This window comes from Symphalangus syndactylus, chromosome 18, assembly GCF_028878055.3.
Source record: "Symphalangus syndactylus isolate Jambi chromosome 18, NHGRI_mSymSyn1-v2.1_pri, whole genome shotgun sequence".
Taxonomy (NCBI): domain Eukaryota; kingdom Metazoa; phylum Chordata; class Mammalia; order Primates; family Hylobatidae; genus Symphalangus; species Symphalangus syndactylus.
In genome coordinates this window covers 12,957,181-12,983,392 of record NC_072440.2, presented here as the reverse complement: position 1 = coordinate 12,983,392, position 26,212 = coordinate 12,957,181, and the positions used below count along the sequence as shown (strand labels likewise).

The following is a 26,212-nucleotide window of genomic DNA, read 5'->3' as shown; positions in this document are numbered from 1 at the left end:
AATGGTGGTGGATAGGAGGTCCTGGTAGCGACAGGAACAAATGCTATAGAACATAGAGTCCAGGGAAGAGGAGCCACTTGACAGTGTAACTTTTATGTGTTAGTTTTAGGTCTTAAGGTTTTGGTTCCTCATCAGTCTAAACTCTAATTCTTAATCAACTTAGATGTAAGAATAACAGAGCTGCTGTGTGGAGTTACAGCAGTGACTCAACCTTTGGATTGAAGGCTGTGGCTCTTGGTAATTTGTCCTTATACTGAGTTGAATTTATGTCCATCTGGAACCCATGGATGTGACATTTGGAAATAGGGTTTTTGCACAAGTAAGGTAAAATGAGGTCATACTGGATGAGGGTGGGCCTTAGTTCGACAACTAGTATTTTTATAAGAAGAGGGAAATTTGAATACAGAGAGACACACACAGCGAAATGGCCCAGTGGAGACAGAAACAGAGATGGGAATAGTACATTTACAAGCAAAGGAAAGCCAGGGGTTGCTGGCAGCCACCAGAAGCTAGAAGAGGCAAGGAAGGATGCTCACCTAGAGACTTGACAGAGAGCATGGCCCTGCAGATGACCACTTGATTTTGGGCTTTTGGCGTTTAAAACTGAGAGAGAATAAGTGTCTGTTGTTTTAAGCCATTCAGTTGGTGGTAATTTGTTATGGCAGCCACAGGAGACTAATACAGTCTCCAGCTTTCTTCTGTGTGAACCTGAAATACCAAAGACCAGCTTTCCTTTTCCTCTGACTTTGATTCTGTTCTGTGTCGTAGGCACTTTTGAGAGCAGCTTCTGTGTTACCTTTGTGAAGCTGGAGTCTTGGAGAGTTCGAGGCTGTCACTGAAGAGGGCAGAAGAAGGAGGAGAGGTTGGGTGCACCAGGAAGGCCTGTGAAGCCTCTGTGTCTCCCATCCGTCTTGTGGCTCAAGCCTCTGGCAGTGCTGCTCTTTCAGGTGGCAGGCTGGAACTCTTCCCTGAAGGAGGAGTCACAGAGGGATGCCCGTTTTCCTATCAGTAGTGGTGATTGGTCACTAGCTGCATATTTATTTAGTCCACACCTGTGCAAGCACAGTGCTAGTGGAGATCCTAGCAAGGTTCCTGTGGCTTTGGCAGCTTTCAATTGTTTCCCATGATTGTTTTCTTTCTTTTTTTTTTTTTTTTTGAGATGGAATCTCACTCTGTTGCCCAGGCTGGAGTGCAGTGGTGGCGATCTCGGCTCACTGCAACCTCTGCCTCCCTGCAACCTCTGCCTCCTAGGTTCAAGTGATTCTCCTGCCTCAGCCTCCCAAGTAGCTGGGATTACAGGCGCCCACCACCACGCCTGGCTGTTTTTTTGTATTTTTAGTAGAGACGGGGTTTCACCATGTCGGCCAGGCTAGTCTCGAACTCCTGACCTCAGGTGATCCATCCACCTCAGCCTCCCAAAGTGCTGGGATTACAGGTGTGAGCCCCCATGCCCAGCCTTGTTTTCCTCTTTTTTTTTTTTTTTTTTTTTTTTCTGAGACAAGAGTCTCGCTCTGTAGTCCAGGCTGGAGTGCAGTGGCACGATCTCAGCTCACTGCTACCTCCACCTCCTGGATCCCAGTTCAAGCAGTTCTCCTGCCTCAGCCTCCTGAGTAGCTGGGATTATAGGCACTCGCCACCACGCCCAGCTAATTTATATATATATATATATATATATATATATATATATATATATTTTTTTTTTTTTTTTTTTTTTTTTTATTGAGACGGAGTCTCACTCTGTTGCCCAGGCTGGAGTGCAGGGGCGCCATCTCGGCTCACTGCAAGCTCCGCCTCCTGGGTTCATGTCATTCTCCTGCCTTAGCCTCCCAAGTAGCTGGGACTACAGGCGCCCGCCACCACGCCTGGCTAATTTTTTGCATTCTTCGGGGTTTCACTGTGTTAGCCAGGGTGGTCTTGATCTCCTGACCTTGTGATCCGCCCGCCTCGGCCTCCCAAGGTGCTGGGATTCCAGGCATGAGCCACCGCGCCCGGCCCACACCTCCTGTTTTTATGCAGCCTGAACTAAAGTCCCCCTTTTTTGCATCAAACTCAGTGTTGTTGGTGCCTCTGGCTTCCTGTTCTCCCTGGTATGTGCTTGCTTTCACTAGTGAGATCCACAGGTTTAGGAAATGTGTCTTTCTCATTCTTGCATTGTCAGTACCGATACGTGGTGTTTATTCCGAACTATCTCCTCGATTAGCCTGGAGAGTGAGTGGTTTGGCCAGGGTTATAAACTGCAGGAGAGGTGGTCTTGCTGGTAGACCCTCGGTTTAGCACACCCTCGTCCTTAGGTTGCATATTTGGCTGACACTTTCCTAGAAACTTTGTTTCTGGAGGAGCCAGGTTGTGTGGTGTGGCAGATAGACCTCTGACGAGGAGTTGGTGGTCCAGATTTTAACTTTCTTTTTCCAGTAGTGGTCTTCACCAAGTTACCTCTGGGGCCATCAGTGTCTGTATCTGAATTTGATTTAAGTAGCTATGGCAAATGGGGAGATATCTTTGGCTTAGCACAATTCTCTTTGAGGAGAAAAGGATGGGCTTCTTGGACCAGTTTTGAGAATTTGATGATTTGCTGATCCAGCAAATATGTATTCAACCCATAGTATGTGTTAGGAACAGCCCCCAGGTGCTGGAGATAATATTAGTGAACAAAATAGACCCAGATCTCTGCTCTCCCAGCTTACAGTGCAGTGGGAGAGCCGGGTATAAATAACATAGCTCAGTTAAATGGAGTTAAGTGTTGGAAGGTGACAGCTGCTATCAAAACAATGCTGGGAAGGAGGACTAGGTGGCTTAGTGGCAGGTGTGGTGGTGAGAAGGAGCCCTTCGCTGAGGTGACATTTGAGGAAAGATTTGCATGAGGTGAGGGAACAGGCCAACCAGGAGGCTGGGGAAGAGCAGAGGGGTGAGCAGGTGCAGAGGACCCCATGAGCGATGCTGGCGTGCTTGAGAAGAGGAGCTGGGGCCAGTGTGGGTCTGGCCAAGAGAAGGGGAGAGTCGTTGGGGGCGTCATGAAGGGTGGTGGGGTAGGGCCTCATGACCACAGTGAAGACGTGGACTGTTCTTTGATGCTGGCTGAATGGGGCACCTTTGGAGGGCTTTGAGCAGAGGAGTGGCATGGTCTGCATTAGGTTTAATGGGGTATCTTTGGCTGCTGTACTGAAGACAGATTGGAGGCGTTGGGAGTCGGGGCAAGGGCAGAAGCAGGGAGACCAAGAGGCCAGGGTGCTGCAGCATCCAGTGGTCACTGGTGGTGGCGGCTTGCACCTGTGTGGAAGCTGTGGTGGTGGCAAGAAACGGTAGGTGACAAGAATCCGAAGGTTTGGCCGGGCACGGTGGCTCACGCCTGTAATCCCAGCACTTTGGGAGGCCGAGGTGGGTGGATCACTTGAGGTCAGGAGTTTGAGACCAGCCTGGCCAACATGGTGAAACCCCGTCTCTACCAAAAATACAAAAATTAGCCAGGTGAGGTGAAACCTTCGGATTCTTGTCACCTACCGTTTCTTGCCACCACCACAGCTTCCACACAGGTGCAAGCCGCCACCACCAGTGACCACTGGATGTTGCAGCACCCTGGCCTCTTGGTCTCCCTGCTTTCTGCCCTTGCCCCGACTCCCAACGCCTCCAATCTGTCTTCAGTACAGCAGCCAAAGATACCCCATTAAACCTAATGTAATCATAGCTATTTGGGAAGCTGAGGCAGGAGAATCGCTTGAACACAGGAGGCAGAGGTTGCAGCGAGCCAAGATCGCACCACCACACCGCAGCCTGGGCAACAGAGCAAGACTCTGTCTCAAAAAAAAAAAAAAAAAAAATAGAATCTGAAGGTTCAGTCTCTGACTGGCTGGGCTGGTTCTTTCCTGGGCCGCTGACTCTTCTTGGCTCCCGAAGGGCTGTTGCTTTCCGCAGTTGCAGTTGGAATTCTTGCCACACTTCACTTTAAATGCCAAGACAAAATCACAGCACACTGGGCTTGAGAACACAGGCAGTCTTTCAGTGTGGGTCTGATGTTTGCTATTTTAGCTCAGCTCCGCCTGGCAGGGTGTGGTCTGCTGATGGAGGGTATGCAGGCAGCTGGGGTATGTGGAGTATGACATTTGAAAGTGGCAGGGTGGTGGCTGGGCACTCTGGCTCATGCCTGTCATCTCAGCACTTTGGGGGGCTGAGGCAGGTGGATCACCTGAGGTCAGCAGTTTGAGACCAGCCTGACCAACATGGTGAAACCCCGTCTCTACTAAAAATACAAAAAATAGCTGGACATTGTGGCGGGCACCTATAATCCCAGCTACTCAGGAGGCTGAAGCAGGAGAATCATTTGAACCCGGGAGGCAGAGGTTGCAGTGAGCTGAGATCCTGTCACTGCACTCTAGCCTGGGCAACAGGGCGAGACTCTGTCTCAAAAAAAAAAAAAAAAAAAGAAAGTGTTATGGTGGCAAGAAAGGCCCAAATTGAGCATGGCAAGGATGTGAGTGCTGGGATAAAGCTGGAGCAGAAGAGGGTTCTTAGTGTTGTGGCTCTGACAGCCTTCAGCTTACACTGCCAGAGCCACGAGATGTCTGTGAGCTTCTAGACGGTCAGCTGAATAGGCCACAGTCCGTCCTCAGCCGAAAGAGAGGCACTGTTGGGGATAATGAATTCATTTGGAAAACGTTTACGAGCTCCTCTCCTGTGCCAGGTGCTGTGGTGAGTGCTGAGCAAGCCATGTGGCCCTTCGCGGCTGGATGCCTGCCCCGTGAACACATGCGCACAGACTGCAGTGCTGGGCAGGTGGCAGTCCCGGGACGCTGGCAGAGTAGCAAGGCCCTCACTGGGTGGAATGGTCATGTCCTCCTGACACAGGTCCCGCTTCCTCCGAGACCTGGCTGTACAGCAGGAACCGATCTGGCTGCCAAGGTCAGGGGAGGGTGTATCGGAGCCCCCCTCCTGCAGGGAGCGCTTGACTGGGGAGGAGGGGCATGGAGGGTGGTGAGCAGGCACCAGAGCTGCTTCCAAGGCCATGGTGAAGATCTGAGCTGTGGTCCTAAGAGCCATGAGAGAGTGTTGGAGGGTTTTAAACAGGGAGGGGTGTGATACTGTGACACTGTTCGTCATCCTTGAAGAGAGGGTGAGAGAGGAAACTGGTGGGCTTCTGAGGAGGCCGAGGCCAGATGCTGTGGGGTTGGAGAGGAGTGGGCAGGTTCAGGGTGCACATGGCGCACTCAGGATTCACTGATGGGCGGGTCCAGGTGATCTCCGGGGTGCTGGCCTGAGGGGATGGGAGTGTGGTGGGCAGAATATTGGTCCCCTAAAGGTATCCTCATCCTCATCCTCATCCCTGACCCCTGTGAATGTGTTCTGTTACATGGCAGAGGGGAATTAAGGTTGCTAATCAGCTGACCTGAAATGGGGGAATTGTCCTGTTACCCGGTGGTCCCAGTGTAACCTCATGAGCTTTTGGACGTGGTCAGAGACACGGCGTGGGATGGATTCCACCTACAGCGGCTGGCTTTGCAGATGGAGGAGGCAGTCACCAGGAATGTGGCGCGGCTTCTAGAAGCTGGGAAAGGCCTTCTGCGGATGGCTAACAGGAGAGCAAGGCCTTGCTCCTGCATCCGCCAGGAGCGGAATTCTGCCGACAACTGGAGTGAGCAGGAAAGGAGTTCTCCCCTCGAGCCTCCCGGAAGGGGCACAGCTGGCTGACGCCTGGACTTCAGTGTGATGAGACCCATGCCGGGTTTCTGACCTTCAGAACTTCGAGATAATGAATGCATGTTTTAAGTTGTGGTAATTTGTTACAGCAGCCGTGAAGAGTGGGGGACTGTGCCGAGGGATGTCTGACAGGGAATGGCCGGTGGCCCAGCACCTCCCTCAGCAGAGTCCTGCTCTTGGATGTGGGCAGGATGTGGGCAGGAGTGCCTTGGTCAGCGGCCTTGCGGGGGAGTCACTGGGTAACCTCCACAAAGTGTGTTTAAACCCAGGGGACTGAAGTCAGCTCGGAGGGTTCTTCTCGTGTCCTATGTCCTGCTCAGGCCTAGGAACCAAATAGGGCCCTGCCTCTTTCCTCAGAATGTTGGCTGCTGCCTCTGGCCGCCTTGCTTTCTGGTGTTTTTTATAAATCTGTATTGCCTTTTGCTTGTGTTTTGAAGAGATTGTTTATTGGGTAAGAACTCTCAGTCCTGTTTCCCATGCAGAGGGAAGCCCGGGAGTCTTGGTCCGGCAGTGATGGTGTGTTCCCTGCCGGCTGGGTTTCTCTTCTTGTTAGTGAGTGGACATGACCTTCCTGTGACGGGGGCCGCGGAAACGCTGGTGGGTGAGATTTTGCTGTAGGTGCAGTTCCTTTTCTTGTTCCTTTCAGCGGTTACTTTCCATGTTATTAAATGTCTTACTTTGTCCAGAAACACTTTGAAAAATAAATTGAATGTGAATCATATTTCCTTAATCTTACATATTTGTCTGATAGAGTAAATCTGGACTCTGGGTTAATTTTAAATGAAGACAAAAATGATTAATCCCTGACAATTTTGGATTATTTATTTGTTTCTTAAGTAACGAGAGCAGGAGGGAGTACCCCATCGCCTCCAAGTATTTTTGAGGAACCATGGGATTCCTCGTGGAATTGAGGACAAGTCTTCGGAGACCACTTGTCTGTTTTTGTTTTTTCTTTTTAATTTTTTATTTCCATAGATTACTGGGGAACAGGTGGTGTTTGGTTACATGAGTAAGTTCTTTAGTGGTGATTTGTGAGATTTGGGTGCACCCGAGCAGTATACACTGAACCCAGTCTTTTATCCCTCACCCACTTCCCGTCCTTTTCCCCTGAGTCCCTGAAGTCCATTGTGTCATTCTTATGACTTTGCGTCCTCATGGCTTAGGTCCCACTTACTATTTTTTTTTTTTTTTTTTTGAGATGGAGTCTCTCTCTGTTGCCCATGCTGGAGTGGAGTGGCACGATCTCAGCTCATTGCAACCTTTGCCTCCTGGATTCAGGCGATTCTCCTGCCTCAGCCTCCCGAGTGGCTGGGATTACAGGCACGTGCCACCATGCCTGCCTAATTTTTGTATTTTTAGTAGAGATGGGGTTTCACCATGTTGGCCAGGCTGGTCTTGAACTCCTGACCTCAAGTGATCCACCCGCCTTGGCCTCCCAGAGTGCTGAGATTACAGGCGTGAGCCACCGTGCCTAGCCATTAGCCCCCACTTATGAGTGAGAACAGATGCTGTTTGGTTTTCCATTCCTGAGTTACTTTACTCAGAATTGTTGTCTCCAATCTCATCTAGGTCTCTGCGAATGCCAATAATTCATTCCTTTTTATGGCTGAGTAGTATTCCTTCATATATATATATATATATATATAAAATACATAAATATATATACACATATACATATGTACACAAACACACATGCACCACACTTTTTTTTTTTTTCTTTTTTGAGTGGAGTCTCGCTCTGTCACCAGCCTGGAGTGCAGTGGTATGATTTCGGCTCACTGCAACCTCTGTCTCCCGGGTTCAAGCGATTCTCCTGCCTCAGCATCCTGAGTAGCTGGGATTACAGGGGCCCACCACCATGCCCAGCTAATTTTTGTATTTTTAGCATGTTGGCCAGGATGGTCTCCATCTCCTGACCTTGTGATCCTCCTGCCTTGGCCTCCCAAAGTGCTGGGATTGCAGGCATGAGCCACTGCGTCTGGCCACACCACACTTTCTTTATCCACTTGTTGATCGATGGGCATTTGCGTTGAAAAGAAGTCATCTCTGTTTTTCTTTCCCTGAACGGCCACAGTCTAGCACAGCCTGCCTGTGGCTAGGACAAGGGCAGTGCTCACGTGCAGGGGGCTGTCCTGGCTCTGTGGCCCGAGAGTGACACCTGTCCCTCCTTTCGTTCTCTGACAGGCTCAGCTTCTTTACCCCTCCTCAGCTCAGCCCTTCACCCCCTGAACACAGGCCGTGGAGATCTGCATCGTGCAGTGCTTCTAGGTGCAGTGGGGAGCCCAGGAACAGGAGCCGGTGTCCTGCCACAGGGTGGGGAATGTCACCATGCTTGGCCCTGGGAGCGCAAGATGACCCACCTGCGTGGTTCTTTTTCCTGAGGAGTCGGGGAGCGTGTCTGTGAGCAGGTGTTCCCTGCAGCGCTCAGAACTGAGGTAGCTGGGGCCTTGGCGTCACACCTCACGCTAGGGATTGTTTGTGGAGTGCTTCCCTTGGGCTAGGCACTTTTTTTTTTGGAGATGGAGTCTTGCTCTGTTACCCAGGCTGGAATACAATGGTGCCATCTCAGGTCACTGTAACCTCTGCCTCTCAGGTTCAAGCAGTTCTCCTGCCTCAGCCTCCCCAGTAACTGGGGCTACAGGCTCATGCTGCCACACCCAGCTAATTTTTTTGTGTGTGTTTTAGTAGAGATGGGGTTTCACCCTGTTGGCCAGGCTGGTCCCGAACTCCTGACCTCAGGTGATCCGCCCACCTTGGCCTCCCAAAGTGCTGGGATTACAGGCCTGAGCCACCGCGCCCGGCGGGCTAGGCACTTTACATGCAACCACCCGTGTAGTCCTCATAGCAGCTGGGGGTGGTACCATGTGGTCCCTATTTTACAAATGAAACTCAGAAGCTGAGTTACGTGCTCAAAGCCACACAGCTCATAAGTGGCAGAGCTGGGGTTTGAACCTGAGAAGTCTGTGCCCTTACCCATCACAGCCTCATCCTTAGCTCCTCCATTCCCTAGGGGACTTAACAGGTGCTGAAATTATTACAGAGAAAGCTGACTCACTCACCAGGTATCGATCCTTCTGTGGGCTGGCTTGGGTGGAAGTGTTCTCACCGCCCCTACACCCATCCTCCTGTTTGAACTCAGGGTGCTGCCTGCTGGGCCTGCCTGCCCTTGGAGCCCAGCTGAGCTCAGCCTGAGGCCTGGCTCCTCCAGGCTTAGGGAAAACCACGCTTCCTGTGCTCGGCAGACTGCCGGGGATTCTTCTGGAGTGAGGTGAGCAGCTTCTCCTAGGTCCCCCCAGTGTTCTCTTTGCAGACAAGAGGCAGAGGTATCAGGAGGCCCAGAGGGAACAGGGCTGCCTGGGCTCTTCCCATTTCTGGGCCCCGTGCTGTGGGGAACTTTCATTTTGAGTATCCCCAGACTTTTTGTTCCCCCTTTCTGAAATGTTTCCTCTTTTCTGGTGATAAACATGGAAATTCCACCCCGAGCGCTGTGGGTCATGAAGGGGCGCGTAGGCCCTGCGAGTCCAGTTGCTTAGAATACCTGTGGGTTTCCTCATGGAGTAGGAAGTAGAGGCTGAGAACGTCTGTGTTGTTACTGATGGCAGCCCCCCGGAGCAGGGCCAGGCATTGCTGGGTGCCCTCTCCACCCTGAGTCTGCCTTCCCTGTACGGCCTGCAGTGGGGAAGGTGGGCCTCTGCTCAAGGCCCCGAGCTCCTAGGGGAATGGGTTCACCCTCAGGCCCATCCAGTGCCCTGTCTCTCCACACACCCCGAACCACTGATGGCTTTCAGCCAAGGATCAGGAGCTCATCCAGACGACTGCAATCAACACCACTTGCCTCATCTAGCTGAAAGCCTTGGAGCCAGGAAGCCTATTTTTTTTTTTTTAGTTTAGTAAAAATGTTTAATAAAAGAAGGCCCATTTCAAACCAGCACGGCAAGGAGTACGAGGCCCAGGTGGAGAGAGCTGCATGGCACACTTAAAAATTCTATCGGCATCGGCCGGGCTCCGGTGCACACAGCGCACATGAGAAGGAAGAGGGTGGCGGAGGGCGAGGCAGTGCTCCAATGAACCCAAGCATGAGCAAGAACACCCAGGAGGGACCCGTGGGAACAGAGCTGATGCAGTCGGGGGCCCAGAAACACCGGGGGCCCAGAAACACCACGGGCCCTGAAGCCGGAAAGGGCTCTGCCTTGGATGGGCCTGAGGGTGAACCCATTCCCCTAGGAGCTCGGGGCCTTGAGCAGAGGCCCACCTTCCCCACTGCAGGCCGTACAGGGAAGGCAGACTCAGGGTGGAGAGGGCACCCAGCAATGCCTGGCCCTGCTCCGGGGGGCTGCCATCAGTAACAACACAGACGTTCTCAGCCTCTACTTCCTGCTCAATGAGGAAACCCACAGGTATTCTAAGCAACTGGACTCGCAGGGCCTACGCGCCCCTTCATGACCCACAGCGCTCGGGGTGGAATTTCCATGTTTATCACCAGAAAAGAGGAAACATCTCAGAAAGGGGGAACAAAAAGTCTGGGGATACTCAAAATGAAAGACCTGGTCTTGGAAAGGGGGTGAGTCCCTTGGTGTCACTGTGGCTCTCTTAGGGGTGGCAGCTCCTCCGCGAGGGCTTGGTGCACCCGCTGCCCTTGTTTTCACGTGAATGTGTTTGTGGCGGGGAGACCAGCGAGTTGGCTGGGACTCCCTACATTATGCTGTTGGGGTCGGGAGTCAAGGGGAGATCTGGCCTTGCTTCTTTCCGAATTCAGAAGGGATCTGGGAGGAAGAAGGGTTCAGAGACAATCACAGTTTTATAGAATTTATGACAGTATTTTCCTGCTCACGTCTGGGGCCTTGGGAGTTGCTTTCTCGGGGTGGAGGAAGAGCACAGAGTGCCACCTCTTCTGTTTTGAGACTGGGTCTGGCCACTGCCAAGTTCTCAGGTTTATTGATGGTGCAGTAGGTGATTCCTGCATGGCCACAGCTGCCTCCTGGAAGGGCTGGTAGAGGGTTGTTGGCTGTGGGCCGCATTTTGTTTTCTCTTAGAATTAATCTCTGTATTGAGTTAGTTTTGTGTTCCAAAACCAGTCACTAGAGCCACCGTAACAGCTTGTGCATCAGCCAAATGTGCCTGCCTAAGCCGTCATGCTTTTAAATAGCTGATAGAAAAGGCCACCTTAACAGCAGCTCAGTAGCTTTTAAGAGGGTGTTACCTAGCTAGGTTTTGTTGTGAGAGAACGTGCTGTATTCTTGGAACTTAATTCCTTCAAAGATATGGTGTGCCTTTAAATGCTCAATCATTCAAATATTTGCATAGTGAGGAAGAGAATTCAATGTAACAAGCAGTTATGGGATGCACTCTGTTTGCACACGAGGCCCTGGAGTGTGTGCAAAGGTGAGCCCGGTGTTACTCCTGCTACTGAGGGACTTCCGTTTGCTGAGGGGGACAGACCAGCCAGGAGCTTCTGCTGCAAGGATGCTGGTGCCAAGTGGGCCATGGAGGGGCAGGAAGGCCTGTGGCAGCATGGGCAAGGAAAGGGGAGTTTTCACTGAGGACATGAGACGACATTAAAGTGGACTTTGAAGGTTACCTGGGGTGTGGGGTGTGTTCTGTAGTCAGGGGCTGGGACAAGGCCTTCTTGACACAGGGTGGCTTGAACACAGCCCGGGTGAGGAGGAGTACAGGGTGTGTTTGGGAGCCTGGTGAGTTGCTGGTCACCTGAGAACAGAGGTGTGCGTGGAAGGAGTGGGCACAGCTGCAGCTGTGTGGGGGGGATGGTGTGCTGGAAGGAGTGGGTACAGCTGCGGCTGTGTGGTGGGATGGTATGGATGGAAAGAGTGGGTACAGCTGCGGCTGTGTGGTGGGATGGTATGGATGGAAGGAGTGGGTACAGCTCTGGCTGTGTGGTGGGATGGTATGGATGGAAGGAGTGGGCACAGCTGCGGCTGTGTGGTGGGATGGTATCGATGGAAAGAGTGGGTACAGCTGCGGCTGTGTGGTGGGCTGGTATGGATGGAAGGAGTGGGTACAGCTGCGGCTGTGTGGTGGGATGGTATGGATGGAAGGAGTGGGCACAGCTCTGGCTGTGTGGTGGGATGGTATGGATGGAAGGAGTGGGTACAGCTGCAGCTGTGTGGGGGGGATGGTGTGCTGGAAGGAGTGGGCACAGCTCTGGCTGTGTGGTGGGATGGTATGGATGGAAGGAGTGGGTACAGCTGCGGCTGTGTGGTGGGATGGTATGGATGGAAGGAGTGGGTACAGCTGCGGCTGTGTGGTGGGATGGTATGGATGGAAGGAGTGGGTACAGCTGCGGCTGTGTGGTGGGATGGTATGGATGGAAGGAGTGGGTACAGCTGCGGCTGTGTGGTGGGATGGTATGGATGGAAGGAGTGGGTACAGCTGCGGCTGTGTGGTGGGATGGTATGGATGGAAGGAGTGGGCACAGCTGCGGCTGTGTGGTGGGATGGTATGGATGGAAAGAGTGGGTACAGCTGCGGCTGTGTGGTGGGATGGTATGGATGGAAGGAGTGGGTACAGCTGCGGCTGTGTGGTGGGATGGTATGGATGGAAGGAGTGGGTACAGCTCTGGCTGTGTGGTGGGATGGTATGGATGGAAAGAGTGGGTACAGCTGCGGCTGTGTGGTGGGATGGTATGGATGGAAGGAGTGGGTACAGCTGCGGCTGTGTGGGGGGGATGGTGTGCTGGAAGGAGTGGGCACAGCTCTGGCTGTGTGGTGGGATGGTATGGATGGAAGGAGTGGGCACAGCTCTGGCTGTGTGGTGGGATGGTGTGCTGGAAGGAGTGGGCACAGCTCTGGCTGTGTGGTGGGATGGTATGGATGGAAGGAGTGGGTACAGCTGCGGCTGTGTGGGGGGATGGTATGGATGGAAGGAGTGGGCACAGCTCTGGCTGTGTGGTGGGATGGTATGGATGGAAGGAGTGGGCACAGCTCTGGCTGTGTGGGGGGATGGTATGGATGGAAGGAGTGGGTACAGCTGCGGCTGTGTGGTGGGATGGTATGGATGGAAGGAGTGGGTACAGCTCTGGCTGTGTGGTGGGATGGTATGGATGGAAGGAGTGGGTACAGCTCTGGCTGTGTGGTGGGATGGTATGGATGGAAGGAGTGGGCACAGCTCTGGCTGTGTGGTGGGATGGTATGGATGGAAGGAGTGGGCACAGCTCTGGCTGTGTGGTGGGATGGTATGGATGGAAGGAGTGGGTACAGCTCTGGCTGTGTGGTGGGATGGTATGGATGGAAGGAGTGGGCACAGCTCTGGCTGTGTGGTGGGATGGTATGGATGGAAGGAGTGGGTACAGCTCTGGCTGTGTGGTGGGATGGTATGGATGGAAGGAGTGGGTACAGCTCTGGCTGTGTGGTGGGATGGTATGGATGGAAGGAGTGGGCACAGCTCTGGCTGTGTGGTGGGATGGTATGGATGGAAGGAGTGGGCACAGCTCTGGCTGTGTGGGGGGATGGTATGGATGGAAGGAGTGGGTACAGCTGCGGCTGTGTGGTGGGATGGTATGGATGGAAGGAGTGGGTACAGCTCTGGCTGTGTGGGGGGATGGTATGGATGGAAGGAGTGGGCACAGCTCTGGCTGTGTGGGGGGATGGTATGGATGGAAGGAGTGGGCACAGCTCTGGCTGTGTGGGGGGATGGTATGGATGGAAGGAGTGGGTACAGCTGCGGCTGTGTGGGGGGATGGTAGGTGAGGGTCGGTGTTCAGGATGGTGGCTGCAGGAGTTTTGGCTTGAGGCTGTTTTGTGTTTGGAGTAGGGAAGGTTTCTGAGCAGGGGTGACCTGATCAGACCTCCTGCTACTGCGTATTGACCTCTTGCTATGTGCCAGAGACAGAGGCTCAGGTCAAGGAACTGGCGTGAGATTGCATGGGTAGGACGAGGCCAGCCAGGATGTCGGGTGAGAACCATGGCTATGGGGAGGAGAGAGAGAAGAAGGGGACTGTCAGGAAGTGCTTGCAATTCAGTTAGTTCAGTAGGTATTCAAAACGGACCCTGTGCCACACTTTGGGTGTGTGAGCCGAGAGGGGCAGGAGGACACTGCACAGGCCTCATGGGACCTGAAAGCGTCCAAGTTCTTTCTCAAGGCTGGGAGGGGCAGGAGGGCAGTGCAGAGGCCTCATGGGACCTGAAGGCATATGAGTTCTTCCCCAAGGCCTGTAGGAAGACCTTGAAGGATGTTCAGCTGGGGAGTGACCCATCCTTTGATGGGCACAGGACCACAGAGCTGAGGCCAAACCCTGGGGCAGCCGGTGCAGCTGTCGTGTTCTTCTCAGGAGCAGGGGATGGGTCAAGGCCAGGGCTGATGGACAGGAGAAGAGAGATGTGTGGGAGGTTTCCGAGGTAACCTAGAGGATGTGGAACTTGGGTGGGTGGTGTGCTTCAGGGAGGAGACGAGGCTGACCCTCATGTTGGTGGGTTGCAGTTCTGGAGGTGGTCACAGGAGATACATGGTCAGAATGAGAGAAAATGGAGCCCTGATTTAAGTTAGTGGGAACAGAGGGTTTTTGATGCCAGGACATGGGCCAGTGAGAGCCAGGGGCCGCCAGGAGAAGAGGGCTCCAGGGAGAGGTACGAGGCAGGGACGAGCACGTTGTCTATTTTTGTGTGACTGGTAGAGGGTGATGTTGTCCAAGGGTGGGGACTGAAGAGTGGGTGTGAGGAGTGGCCGGTGGGGACAGCTGATTTTTTTGGGGGACCCGCTGACGTGAGGTGGTGGTTTCATGGCTGAGAGTTGGCAGTGGATCTGCTTGGAGGCACGTGTTTGAGAACCGTTTACTCGGGTGGAGGAAGTCAGGAGAGCATGATTTTTCATAAGAGAAGAAAGGAGGACTGAGGACTCGGCTCTGGGGAGCAGAGTTGGGAACACACAGAAGAGTCTGGGACGTGCAGAGAGGCTGGCAGGAGGCAGAGGAGGGAGCAAGAAGAAAGAGCTCAGTGTGATGAGTCCTGAGGGGAAGCTGGGCAGGGCCAGGATTGAGTGAGAAGCAGCAAGAAGGAAAGAGGGGAAATGGGCCTCCGTGATGGCTGGCTGCCAGATGGCGGAGCCGCCCTGAAAGTCATGCATCACTTAGCGACGGGGACACCTTCTGAGACATGCGTCCTTAGGTGATTTTGTCCCTGTGTGAACATCACAGAGCACATTTATACAAACCCAGGTAGGGTTAGTGCAGTGTCGCCTGCTGCACACCTAGGTTATATGGCACCGTCTGTTGCTCCGAGGCTACGCGTCTGTACAGCGTGGTACTGTTCTGAGTACTGCAGGCAGTTGTCACACAATGGTTAGTATTTTTGTATCTAAACATCTCTAAATATGGAGCAGGTATAGTACAAATACAGAATAAAAGATAAAATGGCATACTCGTGTAGGGCAGCTGGTGCGATTGGCGCTCGCGGGACTGGGTGGTACTCTTGGTGGGTCAGTGAATGAAGGGTGAGTGAATGGGAAGGTCTGGGTCATCACTGTGCATTGTGTAGACGTCATTAGCACTCTACATTTAGTCTATACTAGATTCATAAAAACACCTTCTTCAGTAGTAAATTAACCTTAGCTTGCTGTGACTTTTAAACTTCATAAACGTTTTGATTTTAAAAAAACTTTTGACTCCTTTCTATTAAGACATAGCTTAGAACACAAATACGTTGTACAGCTGTACCAAAATATTTTTCTTTGTATCCTGACTCGGTAAGCTTTTTTCTCTTTTTAAATTGTTTTATTTTTTACTTTTTCAGCTTTTTGTTAATAACTAAGACACAGACATACACATTAGCCTAGGCTGACACAGGGTCAGGACCGTCGGTGCCACTGGCTTCCACCTCCACGTCTTGTCCCAGTGGAAGGTCTTCAGAGGCGACAACATGCGTGGAGCCGTCATCTTCCATGATAACATCGCCTTCTTCTGGAATGCCTCCTGAAGGACTAGGGACTTGCCTGAGGCTGTTTTACAGCTTTTATTTTATTTTTTAAGTAAGTAAAAGGAGCATACTCTAAAATAATGATAAAAAATATAGTACAATAGGCCAGGCACAGTGGCTCATGCCTGTAATCCCAGCACTTTGGGAGGCCGAGGCGGGTAGATCACCTGAGGTCAGGAGTTCGAGACCAGCCTGGCCAACATGGTGAAACCCTGTCTCTACTAAAAATACAAAAATTAGCCAGGCGTGGTGGTGGGCACCTGTAATCCCAGATACTCAGGAGTCTGAGGCAGGAGAATCGCTTGTACCCTGGAGGCAGAGGCTGCAATGAGTCGAGATCGTACCATTGCACTCCAGCCTGAATGACAAGAGCGAAACTCTGTCTCAAAAAAAAAGTATAATACAATTAGTACAATGAATACATACATAAAGCAGTAGCATAGTTGTTCATTATGATCAAGTATTACATACAGTACATAATGTATGTGCTGTACTGTTATAGGACTGGCAGTGCAGTAGATTTGCTTACATCAGCATCACCGCAAACACAGGAGTATGCTTTGTGCTATGATGTAACTTTGGCTGTGACATCACTAGGTGACAGGAATTTTTCAGCTGCATTATAGTCTTACAGGACCATGGTCCCATATGTGGTCTGTTGTTGATTAAAATGTCGTTATGTGGTGCGTGACTTTACTTCTCTGTGTTGGACAATTTCTTTCTTTCTTTCTTTCTTTTTTTTTTTTTTTTAAAGGTGCCCACCACCACGCCTGGCTAATTTTTGTATTTTTAGTAGAGACGGGGTTTCACCATGGTGGCCAGGCTGGTCTTGAACTTCTGACCTCAGGTGATCTGCCCGCCTCGGCCTCCCAAAGTGCTGGGATTACAGGCGTGAGCCACAGCGCCCAGCCAGGACAATTTCAGAATACTTCCATTTCCTTCATATTTTCTGTTTTCTATAATAAACACACATTGCTTTTGTTACGTGAGGGAAAAAAATCGTTGTAAAAATGCTGTTTCCAAGACCTACTTCCAGAGATGTCCATTTGACCCAGTGATTGCCTCAGCTCCTGCTGGGTTCTCAGTGCTCCGAGGGCTGTGAGGAGTGTGACGAGAGACAAAACTCAGTCCCTGTAGCAGGGAGTTTGTGGCCCAGAAGCGGCACCACATAGCTGGGAACCTTGCAGGACAGCGTATGTGTTGCTGCCAGTCAGAGTGGTGTGGGTGTCGGGGTGGGACAGCCCTCGGAGACCCTCTGGTTTGGGTCTCAGGCACCACGTCTTTCTGCCGTTGACCCTCGGGGTGGGCACGAGTTTCAAATTGTGCTGTGGACGGAGGGGATGGTGGAATTGTTTACTGTTGCCATAATGGTTTTTCGTACATTTTCCTCCAAAGCTCCTAGAGTTAATTTCCTTGGAAAATTTACTTCTGAATATATTTTATAAATCTGGGGAGTATCACCATGTGTTAGAATGAGCTGAGTGGTAAATTCAGTTGCCAATTTGAGTATGTATTTCAGAAAGCTGCTATTGAACCCTAAGGTGGCACTGAGTAATGACTGTGCTTGGAGAAGAGAGGTTGATTAGCCATGAAATGAATTGGACTAGATGACTTGCCTGTTTACTTCATATATGTGAAATACAGAGTAGCATTTAATCGTAAATGTTTCGTTTCTTTTATGATCTTGAGAACATTACAGCTGGGTTTATTGCTTTTCCATACTTTTATTTTCTTTCACTCTTCCCTGTTTCCCTCACTGCTATTTTCACCCACTGCTGTTTAACCTTCAATTTAAAAAAAAAAAAAGAAGCCATTCTGATACACCATCAGGTTTGTTTGAAAAGAGCACCTTGGTGTAGAGGCTTCAAATTCAAACCAGAAAAACCTTCTGCAGGATCTGCCGGGGAGAGCTGCTTCCTGTCAAAACCCAGTGGCCTCGCAGCGTTGGCCCGAGTCGTTCTGTCCCTCTTGACTCTGACTTGTCTCTTCCTGCTTCAGAGTCACCTGTATCCTCATGGATTAGCTGCCTTCGCTGAGGCGGCCCGAGGACAGGGACTCTCGCTTGTTCACTGTCAGCTTTCCAGGACCAGCCCGGGCCTGGTGTGGAGCAGGTGCCCAGTCAGTGTTTGTTGAGTGACTTGAATGGAGAAACATAACGCAGTGTAGTCAGTAGAAGCTGAAGACGTCTGTGTTTCACGCTGCCGTCAAGCAAGGACCAAGTTGGAGGCCTTGGCTATCCACGAGTAGATTCGCAGCAAGTATTGGATTCTAGTGTTTTGTTTATTGTTTATTTAAATTTTCTGAGTCATGTTGTAAAGACAGCTCTGGGCACAGTCCTGAAGAGTTGGTGTTGATTTCAGGGACCCATTCTCTTTCTCTTGGGCATTTCCCACTGCCCTGACCCCCACAACTGACCAGTGTCTCCAGCCTGTTCTCATGCTGTGACCCCTCTCCCCTTCTCCCTGGAGGTGCCCTCCCGATTTTTTTTTTTTTTTTTTTTAGACAGGGTGTCACTCTGTTGCCCAGGCTGGAGTGCAGTGGCGCGATCTCAGCTCACTGCAACCTCCGCCTCCTGAGTTCAAGTGATTCTCCTGCCGCAGCCTCCTGGGTAGCTGGGACTACAGGCGTGTGCCATCACACCCAGCTAATTTTTGTAGTTTTAGTAGAGATGAGGTTTCACCATGTTGACCAGGATGGTCTCGATCTCTTGACCTCGTGATCTGCCCACCTTGGCCTCCCAAAGTGCTGGGATTACAGGCCTGAGCCACCGTGCCTGGCCGGACTTGGACTTATTTAAAGGTTGAATGAATGAGGCTGGTCAGCCATCTCGAGCCTTCCCTTCCATGACGTACCGGCCTTCCTGGGACACAGTGGGGTCAGGGAGGGGGCCCTTCCTGTCCTCCCTTCAATCTTTATAGAGATACCACTTACATACCACACCATTCGCCCATTTAAAGTGCTTGGTGTTTTTAGTATATTCACAGTTATGCAGTCATTACTACAGTTGGTTTTAGAAAAATTTCATCACCACAGAGAGCAACGCTGTACCTGTTAGCATTCACTTCCCATTCTCTCCTCCCCACCCTTGGCAACCATGGGGCTACTATCTGGCTCCAGGGATTTGCCTGTTCTGGATGTTGCATGTCAGTGGAATCATACAGTGTGCGGCCTTTTGCATCTGGCTTCTCTCAGCTTCATGTTGTCAGGATTCACCCATGCTCCCTCCATGGTCTCGTGGTGCTTGTGCAAGGGTTTTCTAGGTTGTCTGTCAAAAAGTGGAATTAGGCCGGGTGTGGTGGCTCACGCCTGTAATCCCAGCACTTTGGGAGGCTGAGGTGGGCGGATCATGAGGTCAGGAGATCGAGACCACGGTGAAACCCCGTCTCTACAAAAAATACAAAAAACTAGCCTGGCGTGGTGGCGGGCGCCTGTAGTCCCAGCTACTCGGGAGGCTAAGGCAGGAGAATGGCGTGAACCCGGGAGGCGGAGCTTGCAGTGAGCTGAGATCGTGCCACTGCACTCCAGCCTGGGCGACAGAGCGAGACTCCGTCTCAAAAAAAAAAAAAGTGGAATTATGTCATATGCATCTGCTTTTCATAAGGAATCACTAGGGTTCTCTTTAAAACAGTAGATTACTGCAGTGTTTCAAAGAAGTATAATTCATTAAAAAGTTTATTGACTAATATCCTTTTCTTTTTTTGGATGCAAAGTCTTGCTTTGTTGCTCAGGCTGGAGTGCAGTGGTGTGATCACAGCCCACTGCAACCTCAAACTCCTGGGCTCATGTGATCCATCTACTTTAGCCTTGTGAGTGGCAGGGGCTCCAGGTATATGCCACTGTGCCCGGCTAAGTTATTTTTTTGGTAGAGATGGGGTCTCCCTATGTTGCCCAGGCTAGTCTTGAACTCCTGGTCTCAAGTGATCCTCCTGCCTCAGCCTCCCAAGTTCTGGGATTACAGATGTGAGCCACCATACCTGGCCAGTTAATATACTTTTTTAAAGACAGATTTCATTATCTGAAATGAGGTAGGTGGGTATGTTGCCACATATTCCTTTAAAATATCTTTAGTTGAAGTCTGCTTTTCTTTTTAGTTATGCAAAATCAAAAGCGCAATTTTGATAAGATAAAATGGGGTTCCTTTAGTCTCATTTGAACTTTGTTGGAACGTTTTTTGCTTAGTAAACACAAATGGTTTGCCTATGAAGAATCTATGAATTTCCGGCTGTCCCGGGAGGAAAAACCTGTGGCCTGTGATAACGTGGCAGAGACTTGTTTAAAAAAGGACATGCAAATAGTGGCCAGTAGGCCAAGAAGCATGCTGGTTTTGAGCAATAGAGATACATTGGGAAATGATAGGAAGAATGTAAACGTTCGTATAAAGAGAGATTGATCATATTGATAAATGCTATTCGTAGGTCATGTCCCAGTATTCAGATTGCTGTGATATACGATTATCTCATTTCATACATATTCTTATTCCCATTTCCAGGATGAGAAAATGAAAACTCAGAGTACTTACTTGGTTAAAACTTTACCAGCTAGTAAGTGTTGGAGCTGGGCCTTGAACCTGGGCCTTTGATTCTTAAACCTGAAAGCTTTCTACCAATGTCAGAGAGACATCCAAGACGTTTCAGGAAAAGGACATGACAGATGGATTGGGGTTGATCTAAGCAGGCTGTATCTTTTTCCCACCCCCTGGCATAGAGCAAGCATTTGATTCTGCTCATCGGTTTTGTGGGTCAGAAATTCACATAGGGCACAGTGGGATATCTTGTCTCTTCTCCATGATGTCTGGGGCCTCACTAGGAAGACTCGAAGGCTGGGGCTGAAATTATAAGAAGGCTGATTCACTGACTTGTCTAGCGGTGATGCAGGCTGTCCGCTGGGCCTTCACCTAGTGCTGTGGGTTGTAATGTGTACATATAGGAGATCCTTGTGGCTAATTTTGGCGTCTTCAGAGAATGGGTAGCTGGGTTCCAAGAGTGGGAACCCAAGAGGGTCAGGTAAAAGTTGTATTGACTTTAAAACATTATAATATCTTCCTTGAGATACAGATACAACACAATTCACCCACAATAGCCTTCACCCATTTAAAGTATATAATGCAGTGGTTTTTTTAGTGTCTTCAAAGAGTTGTGTAACTATCACCACAATCAGTTTTAGAGCATGTTTATTGCCTCTAGAAAACTTCGTGTGTCCTTTAACTGTCACCCCTGCCTTCCTCCCTGTTCTAGTCCCCAAGTAACCACTAATCTACGTTTTCTGTATATAGAATGGTCTGTTCTAGGGATTTCATATAAATGGAATAATGCCCATTTCATTGGTAATTATCTTCTTTCACTGAGCATAATATTTTCAAGATTGATCCGTGTTGTAGCTTGTATCAGTACTTTTGTTTTGTTTTGAGACAAGGTCCTGCTCTGTTGCCCAGGCTAGAGAGTGCAGTTTTGCCAACATGGCTCGCTGAAGCCTTGATCTCAACCTCCTGGGCTCAAGTGGTTCTCCTGTTTCAGCCTTCCATGTAGCTGGGACCATAGACATGCATCATCATGCCTGGTTAATTTTTTGATTTTTTGTAGAGATCGAGGTCTCACTTTGTTGCCCAGACTGGTCTTTAACTCCTGGGCTCAAGTGATCCTCCCCACCTTGGCCTCCCAAAGTGCTGGATTACAGGCATGAGCCACCTCCCATCCTTGTCTTTTTCCTGAGCGTAGGGGCAAAATATTCAGCCTTTCACCATTAAGTATGATGTTAACTATGAGTTTTTTGTAGATATCCTTTATCAGGATGAAGATTACCTTTGATTCCTAGTTTGTTGATAATTTTTATAATGAAGGAGTATTGAATTTTATCATATGCTTTTTCTGCATCTATTTAGATGATCATGTGGTTTTTGTTCTTTATGCTATTAATATAGTGTATTGTACTAATTGATTTTTGGTTATTAAACCAACCTTGCATTTCTTGGATAAATTCCACTTGATTATGATACGTAATCCCTTTTTCTGTGTTGTTGGATTTGGTTTGCTAGTATTTTGGGTTTTTATGTGTATATTCATAAGAGATATTGGTTTGAAGTTTTCTTTCTTTGTGATGTCTTTGCTTGATTTTGGTATCAGGGTAGTACTTGCCTCATAGAATGAGTTGGGAAATATTACCTCCTTTTCTAGGTTTTGGAAGGATTTATGAAGAATTGGTATTAATTCTTCTTTACCTGTTTGGTAAAATTTACCAGTGAATCCCTCTGGGCTTGGACTTTTCTTTGTGCGTAGTGTTTTGATTACTAATTTAGTCTCTTTATTTTTATTTTTTATTTTTTTGAGACAGGGTCTTGCTCTGTTGCCTACACTGGAGCACAATAGTGCTGTCATAGGTCACTGTAACCTCGAATTCCTGGGCTCAAGTGATCTTCCCATGTCAGCCTTCTGAGTAGCTGGGACTACAGGTGTGTGCCACCATGCCCACTAGTTTTTTGGTTTTTAGTAGACGAAGTCTTGCTTTGTTGGCCAGGCTGGTCTTGAACTCCTGGGGTTCAAGCGATCCTCCCACCTTGGCTTCCCAAAGTGCCGTGATTACAAGCGTGAGCCAGTGTGCCCGGCCTCTAATTTAGCCTCTTTCCATGTTATGTATCTAGTCATATTTCCTCCTGCTCCTTGAGTAAGTTTCAGTTGTGTGTATGTTTCTGGGAATTTGTGCATTATATCTAATTAATCTTATTCGTTGGTGCACAGTTCATAATATTCTCATAATTCTTTTTATTTCTGTAAGGTTGACAATAATGTCTTTTCCATCATTTCTGACTTTAGTAATTTAAGTCTTCTCTTTTTTCTTTTAGTCAGTCTAGCTAAAGGTTTGTCAGTTTTATTCATCTACTCAGAGAACCATCTCTTGGGTTTGTTCATTTTCCTTATATTTAAGGAAATAACCAGACCAGCAGGTTTCTGTGTCTCCCTGGAGTCCTGCTGTGGTTCTGGGAGTTGCCTCTCCTCTCTTTCTGTCGAGTGGTCAGGCCAGTGCATGTGGCGGCTCCTGCGTCTCCGTCTCCTCTGTTTCTGTCGAGTGGCCCGGCCAGTGCATGTGGGGGCTCCTGCGTCTCCCCTTCACCAGAATAGCTCTGCCTTTACCTGTTTGGCATTTCCATATAACATTTCTTTTGAAAAGTTGGTTTACTGCTAAAGTACTGGCTTTCATACAGTGAAACCCCACAGAACAAAACTGGAGCTGCATGCATTAACATTGATACATAAAGAACAATCTTGAGGGAACGTCTAGTTGCAAGAAGATACATATGAGCCGGGCACGGTGGCTCACACTTGTAATCCCAGCACTTTGGGAGGCCGAGGCGGGCGGATCACGAGGTCAGGAGATCGAGACCATGGTGAAACCCCGTCTCTACTAAAAGTACAAAAAAATTAGCCAGGCGTGGTGGCGGGCGCCTGTAGTCCCAGCTACTTGGAGAGGCTGAGGCGGGAGAATGGCGGGAACCTGGGAGGCGGAGCTTGCAGTGAGCCGAGATCGCGCCACTGCACTCCAGCCTGGGCGACAGAGCGAGACTCCGTCTCAAAAAAAAAAAAAAAAAAGATACATATGTATGAAATGATAACAATGTAAACTTTGCAAATGTGCAGAATAATACTGTATGTTGCCTAGAGATCCATGTCTCTTCCATAATAGTATAAACTCTCATATGGAAATGGAAAATGTCAAATACAGGTTGGTAGCTACCTCAGAGGAGGCAGGTAGAGAACCAGAACGGGGAGGGTTTCAACGCTATTATATGACAAAATGTTGGAATTTGGTGGAAGTGAATCTCTGGGTGGTGTCTGTGTGGTTATTCCTTATGTTCTATATGTCACTAAGCTGGCTTTGCAGCCTACCAGGGGTGGGTGACCTTGGGCAGGCTACTTTCTTTTTTTCTTTTTTTTTTTTTGGGGGGGGGAGACTTTTTTTGGGGGGAGGGGACGGCGTCTCGCTCTGTCGCCCAGGTTGGAGTGCAGGGGCGTGATCTCGGCTCACTGCAAGCTCTGCCTCCCGGATTTACACCATTCTCCTGCCTCAGCCTCCTGAGTAGCTGGGACTATAGGCGTCCGCCACCACGACCGGCTTTTTTGTATTTTTAGTAGAGACGGGGTTTCACTGTGTTAGCCAGGATGGTCTTGATCTCCGGACCTCATGATCCGCCCACCTTAGCCTCCCAAAGTTCTGAGATTACAGGCGTGAGCCACCATGCCCACCCAGGCAGGCTACTTTCTTAAGCTTTCTGTCCCTCGGTTTTTCCACCTTTAGAATGGGAAGAGTAATGATATCTGCCTTATTGGGTTGCAAAGATTAAAGGAGTTAACACATTAAGAGTTTAGAATAATGCTCATCTCTGTTAGCTACTACTATTATTCTCTATGTTTTATTGCTTGCAGTATTGATAGTAGAAAAGAAACGGCATGTTGAGCGAATCCGGAGGCTGCTGAGAGGGGTTGGAGCTGAGCAGTGGCACGCGGCGTGGTGCTCACAGGGCTGTTCCTTCACTTTTCTGTGTGTTTCATTCCTTTGGTAAAAGTATCCAGCCCCAGCCCCACGGGGACCCGCCTGTGGTTCATGCCACAGGGCATCTGTGTCCTCAGCACCCAGGACAGTGCCTGCCACGTAGGTCCTTCCTGGTTGAGAGGAGGGATCAGCGCTTTGCTTTCAGGTCGTCTTCAGTTTGAAACTGAAACTCACTCTGATGTATGCAGAAGTAAATGTGATGTTTTCATTTGGATGCTGACTTTAGAATTTTCTTCTGAAATCATATGTTTCTCCTTACTGGCTTTTTTTTGGGAAGGAGAAGTCGTAACAAACCCTTCAAGGGGCAAAACTCTTTTGAATTCCTTTCTCTTCTCTGGGTTTCCCATCTTCCTCTGTGGAGTGAGGGATGGGACTGGGCTCCTGGGCCTTTGAAGGAAGGCCGGATGTGGGCTCATGTTTCTGCTCACTGTGATGACAGGCCCCTGGCTGCCACTTTGATGTCCCACCGATTCCACTGCTCCTGGGCTTCCGATCAGGTGCATGCTGTTTTGTTTGTCTCAACCTTCTGCCAGTCTCACTTTTCCTAGTTCTAAGTGTGATTTTTTTTTCTTAAGGAATCTTCCTTTCTTTCTTTTCTCTTTTCTTTTCTCTTTTCTTTTCTTTTCTTTTCTTCTTTCTTTCCTTCCTTCCTTCCTTCCTTCCTTCCTTCCTTCCTTCCTTCCTTCCTTTCCTTCCTTTCCTTCCTTTCCTTCCTTTCCTTCCTTTCTCTCTTTCTCTCTTTCTTTTCTTTCTTTCTTTCTTTCGAGACAGAGTCTCGCTGTCGCCCAGGCTGGAGTGCAGTGGCATGATCTTGGCTCACTGCAAGCTCTGCCTCCTGGGTTCACGCCATTCTCCTGCCTCAGCTTCCCAAGTAGCTGAGATTACAGGCACGTGCCACCACGCCCGGCTAATTTTTTGTATTTTTCATAGAGACGGGGTTTCACTGTGTTAGCCAGGATGGTCTCGATCTCCTGACCTCGTGATCCGCCTGCCTCGGCCTCCCAATAAGACTGGGTTTCTATGCTCCTGTGGCATGCTCTTGTAGGAATTATCATAGAACATTCAAAATGCCAGTCGAAGTTTTGCTTTTGTAAGTAAACTGTAAGGGCCGGAATAGTTTGGACGTGTTGTGCTTGTCTTTCCCTCCCCAGTGCCCTGTCCGAGAGTCAGTATCGAAAAAATGTTTGTCAAGTTTTGCTGAAAAATCTTAGAATATAAAAGTAAACATTTGGTATAATTAATATATTGTGCTGCAGGCATAGGAATGGGATACCGAATAGAAACTGAGTGGGAAACTGAAAACTGACCCAATGTAATATTTTAATGTTAAAGATGATGTTCTCAAAGCAGTGGGTGAAAGGAGAGATTACTGAACAAATGACGTTTGAACTCTTCTTTATTTTTTTTTAAAGTTTCCTACTAAACACTATATAGCAAAATAATATAAATTCTAGGTGGATTGAAAACGTAAGGGTAGGAACGAGCCCTCTAGAAGGATGAAACTAGCACACAGTGGAATGTTTGTGCACTCTCAGAAGGGGTAGGCCTTTCCAAGTGCGTCCCCAAAGCAGAATCACGAGGAAAGGACACACGAGTGGCTCAGCCTCCCAGACCAAGGCAAACAGATTGGCCACCGCCATTCTGTTTCTGTGACTACGCTAACAAATCATCACAAACTTACTGGCCGACAACAACGTGGTATCTTGGAGTTCTAGAGTTTGCAAGTCTGACGTAGGTCTCACTGGGCTAACACCAAGGTGTTGGTGGGACTGGTTCCTTCTGGAAGCTCCAGGGGAGAGCGTTTTCCCTGCTCTCTCCAGCTCCAGGAAGCCGTCCACGTTCCTTGGCATACGGCCCCGTTTCTCCTTGTGCAGAGTCAGCCATGTTGCATTTGTGTGACCTTTCGTGGTCTCTTCTGCCTCTGACCACAGCCAGGAAGGGTCTCTGCTTTTGAGTACTCATGATTAGATCGTGCCCACCAGGATTGCCAAGGATGGTCTCCCACCTCAAGGTTCATATTCTTAATCGCATCTGCAAAGTCCCCTTTGCCATGTAAGGTG

The 26,212-nt window shown here is 49.5% G+C and overlaps 1 protein-coding gene and 1 long non-coding RNA gene across 16 annotated transcripts in view; both read left to right on the top strand.

Annotated features, from left to right (window-relative positions):
• Positions 1-26,212, top strand: part of TBC1D22A (TBC1 domain family member 22A) — a 403,669-nt gene that overhangs the window by 1,719 nt on the left and 375,738 nt on the right. For 2 of the 15 annotated variants that reach the window (XM_055252831.2, XM_063622516.1), the window contains exon 2: positions 24,026-24,140. The exons of 5 other annotated variants lie outside the window; for them this stretch is intronic. Coding sequence is in view for 2 of the 10 variants with exons in the window: in XM_063622510.1 (XP_063478580.1) it covers positions 10,128-10,249 (122 nt within the window). In the remaining 8 variants the exon portion in view is untranslated. Of the gene's footprint in view, positions 1-7,416; positions 8,957-9,836; positions 10,250-10,660; positions 11,071-24,025; positions 24,141-26,143; positions 26,164-26,212 lie in introns of those variants that run through there. 8 more of the 15 variants (XM_055252832.2, XM_063622514.1, XM_063622511.1 and 5 more) reach the window with 6 other exon arrangements.
• Positions 4,676-6,409, top strand: LOC134733439 (uncharacterized). Its single transcript, XR_010116884.1, has 2 exons — positions 4,676-4,893; positions 5,349-6,409. It is a non-coding gene; the product is annotated as an uncharacterized lncRNA (long non-coding RNA).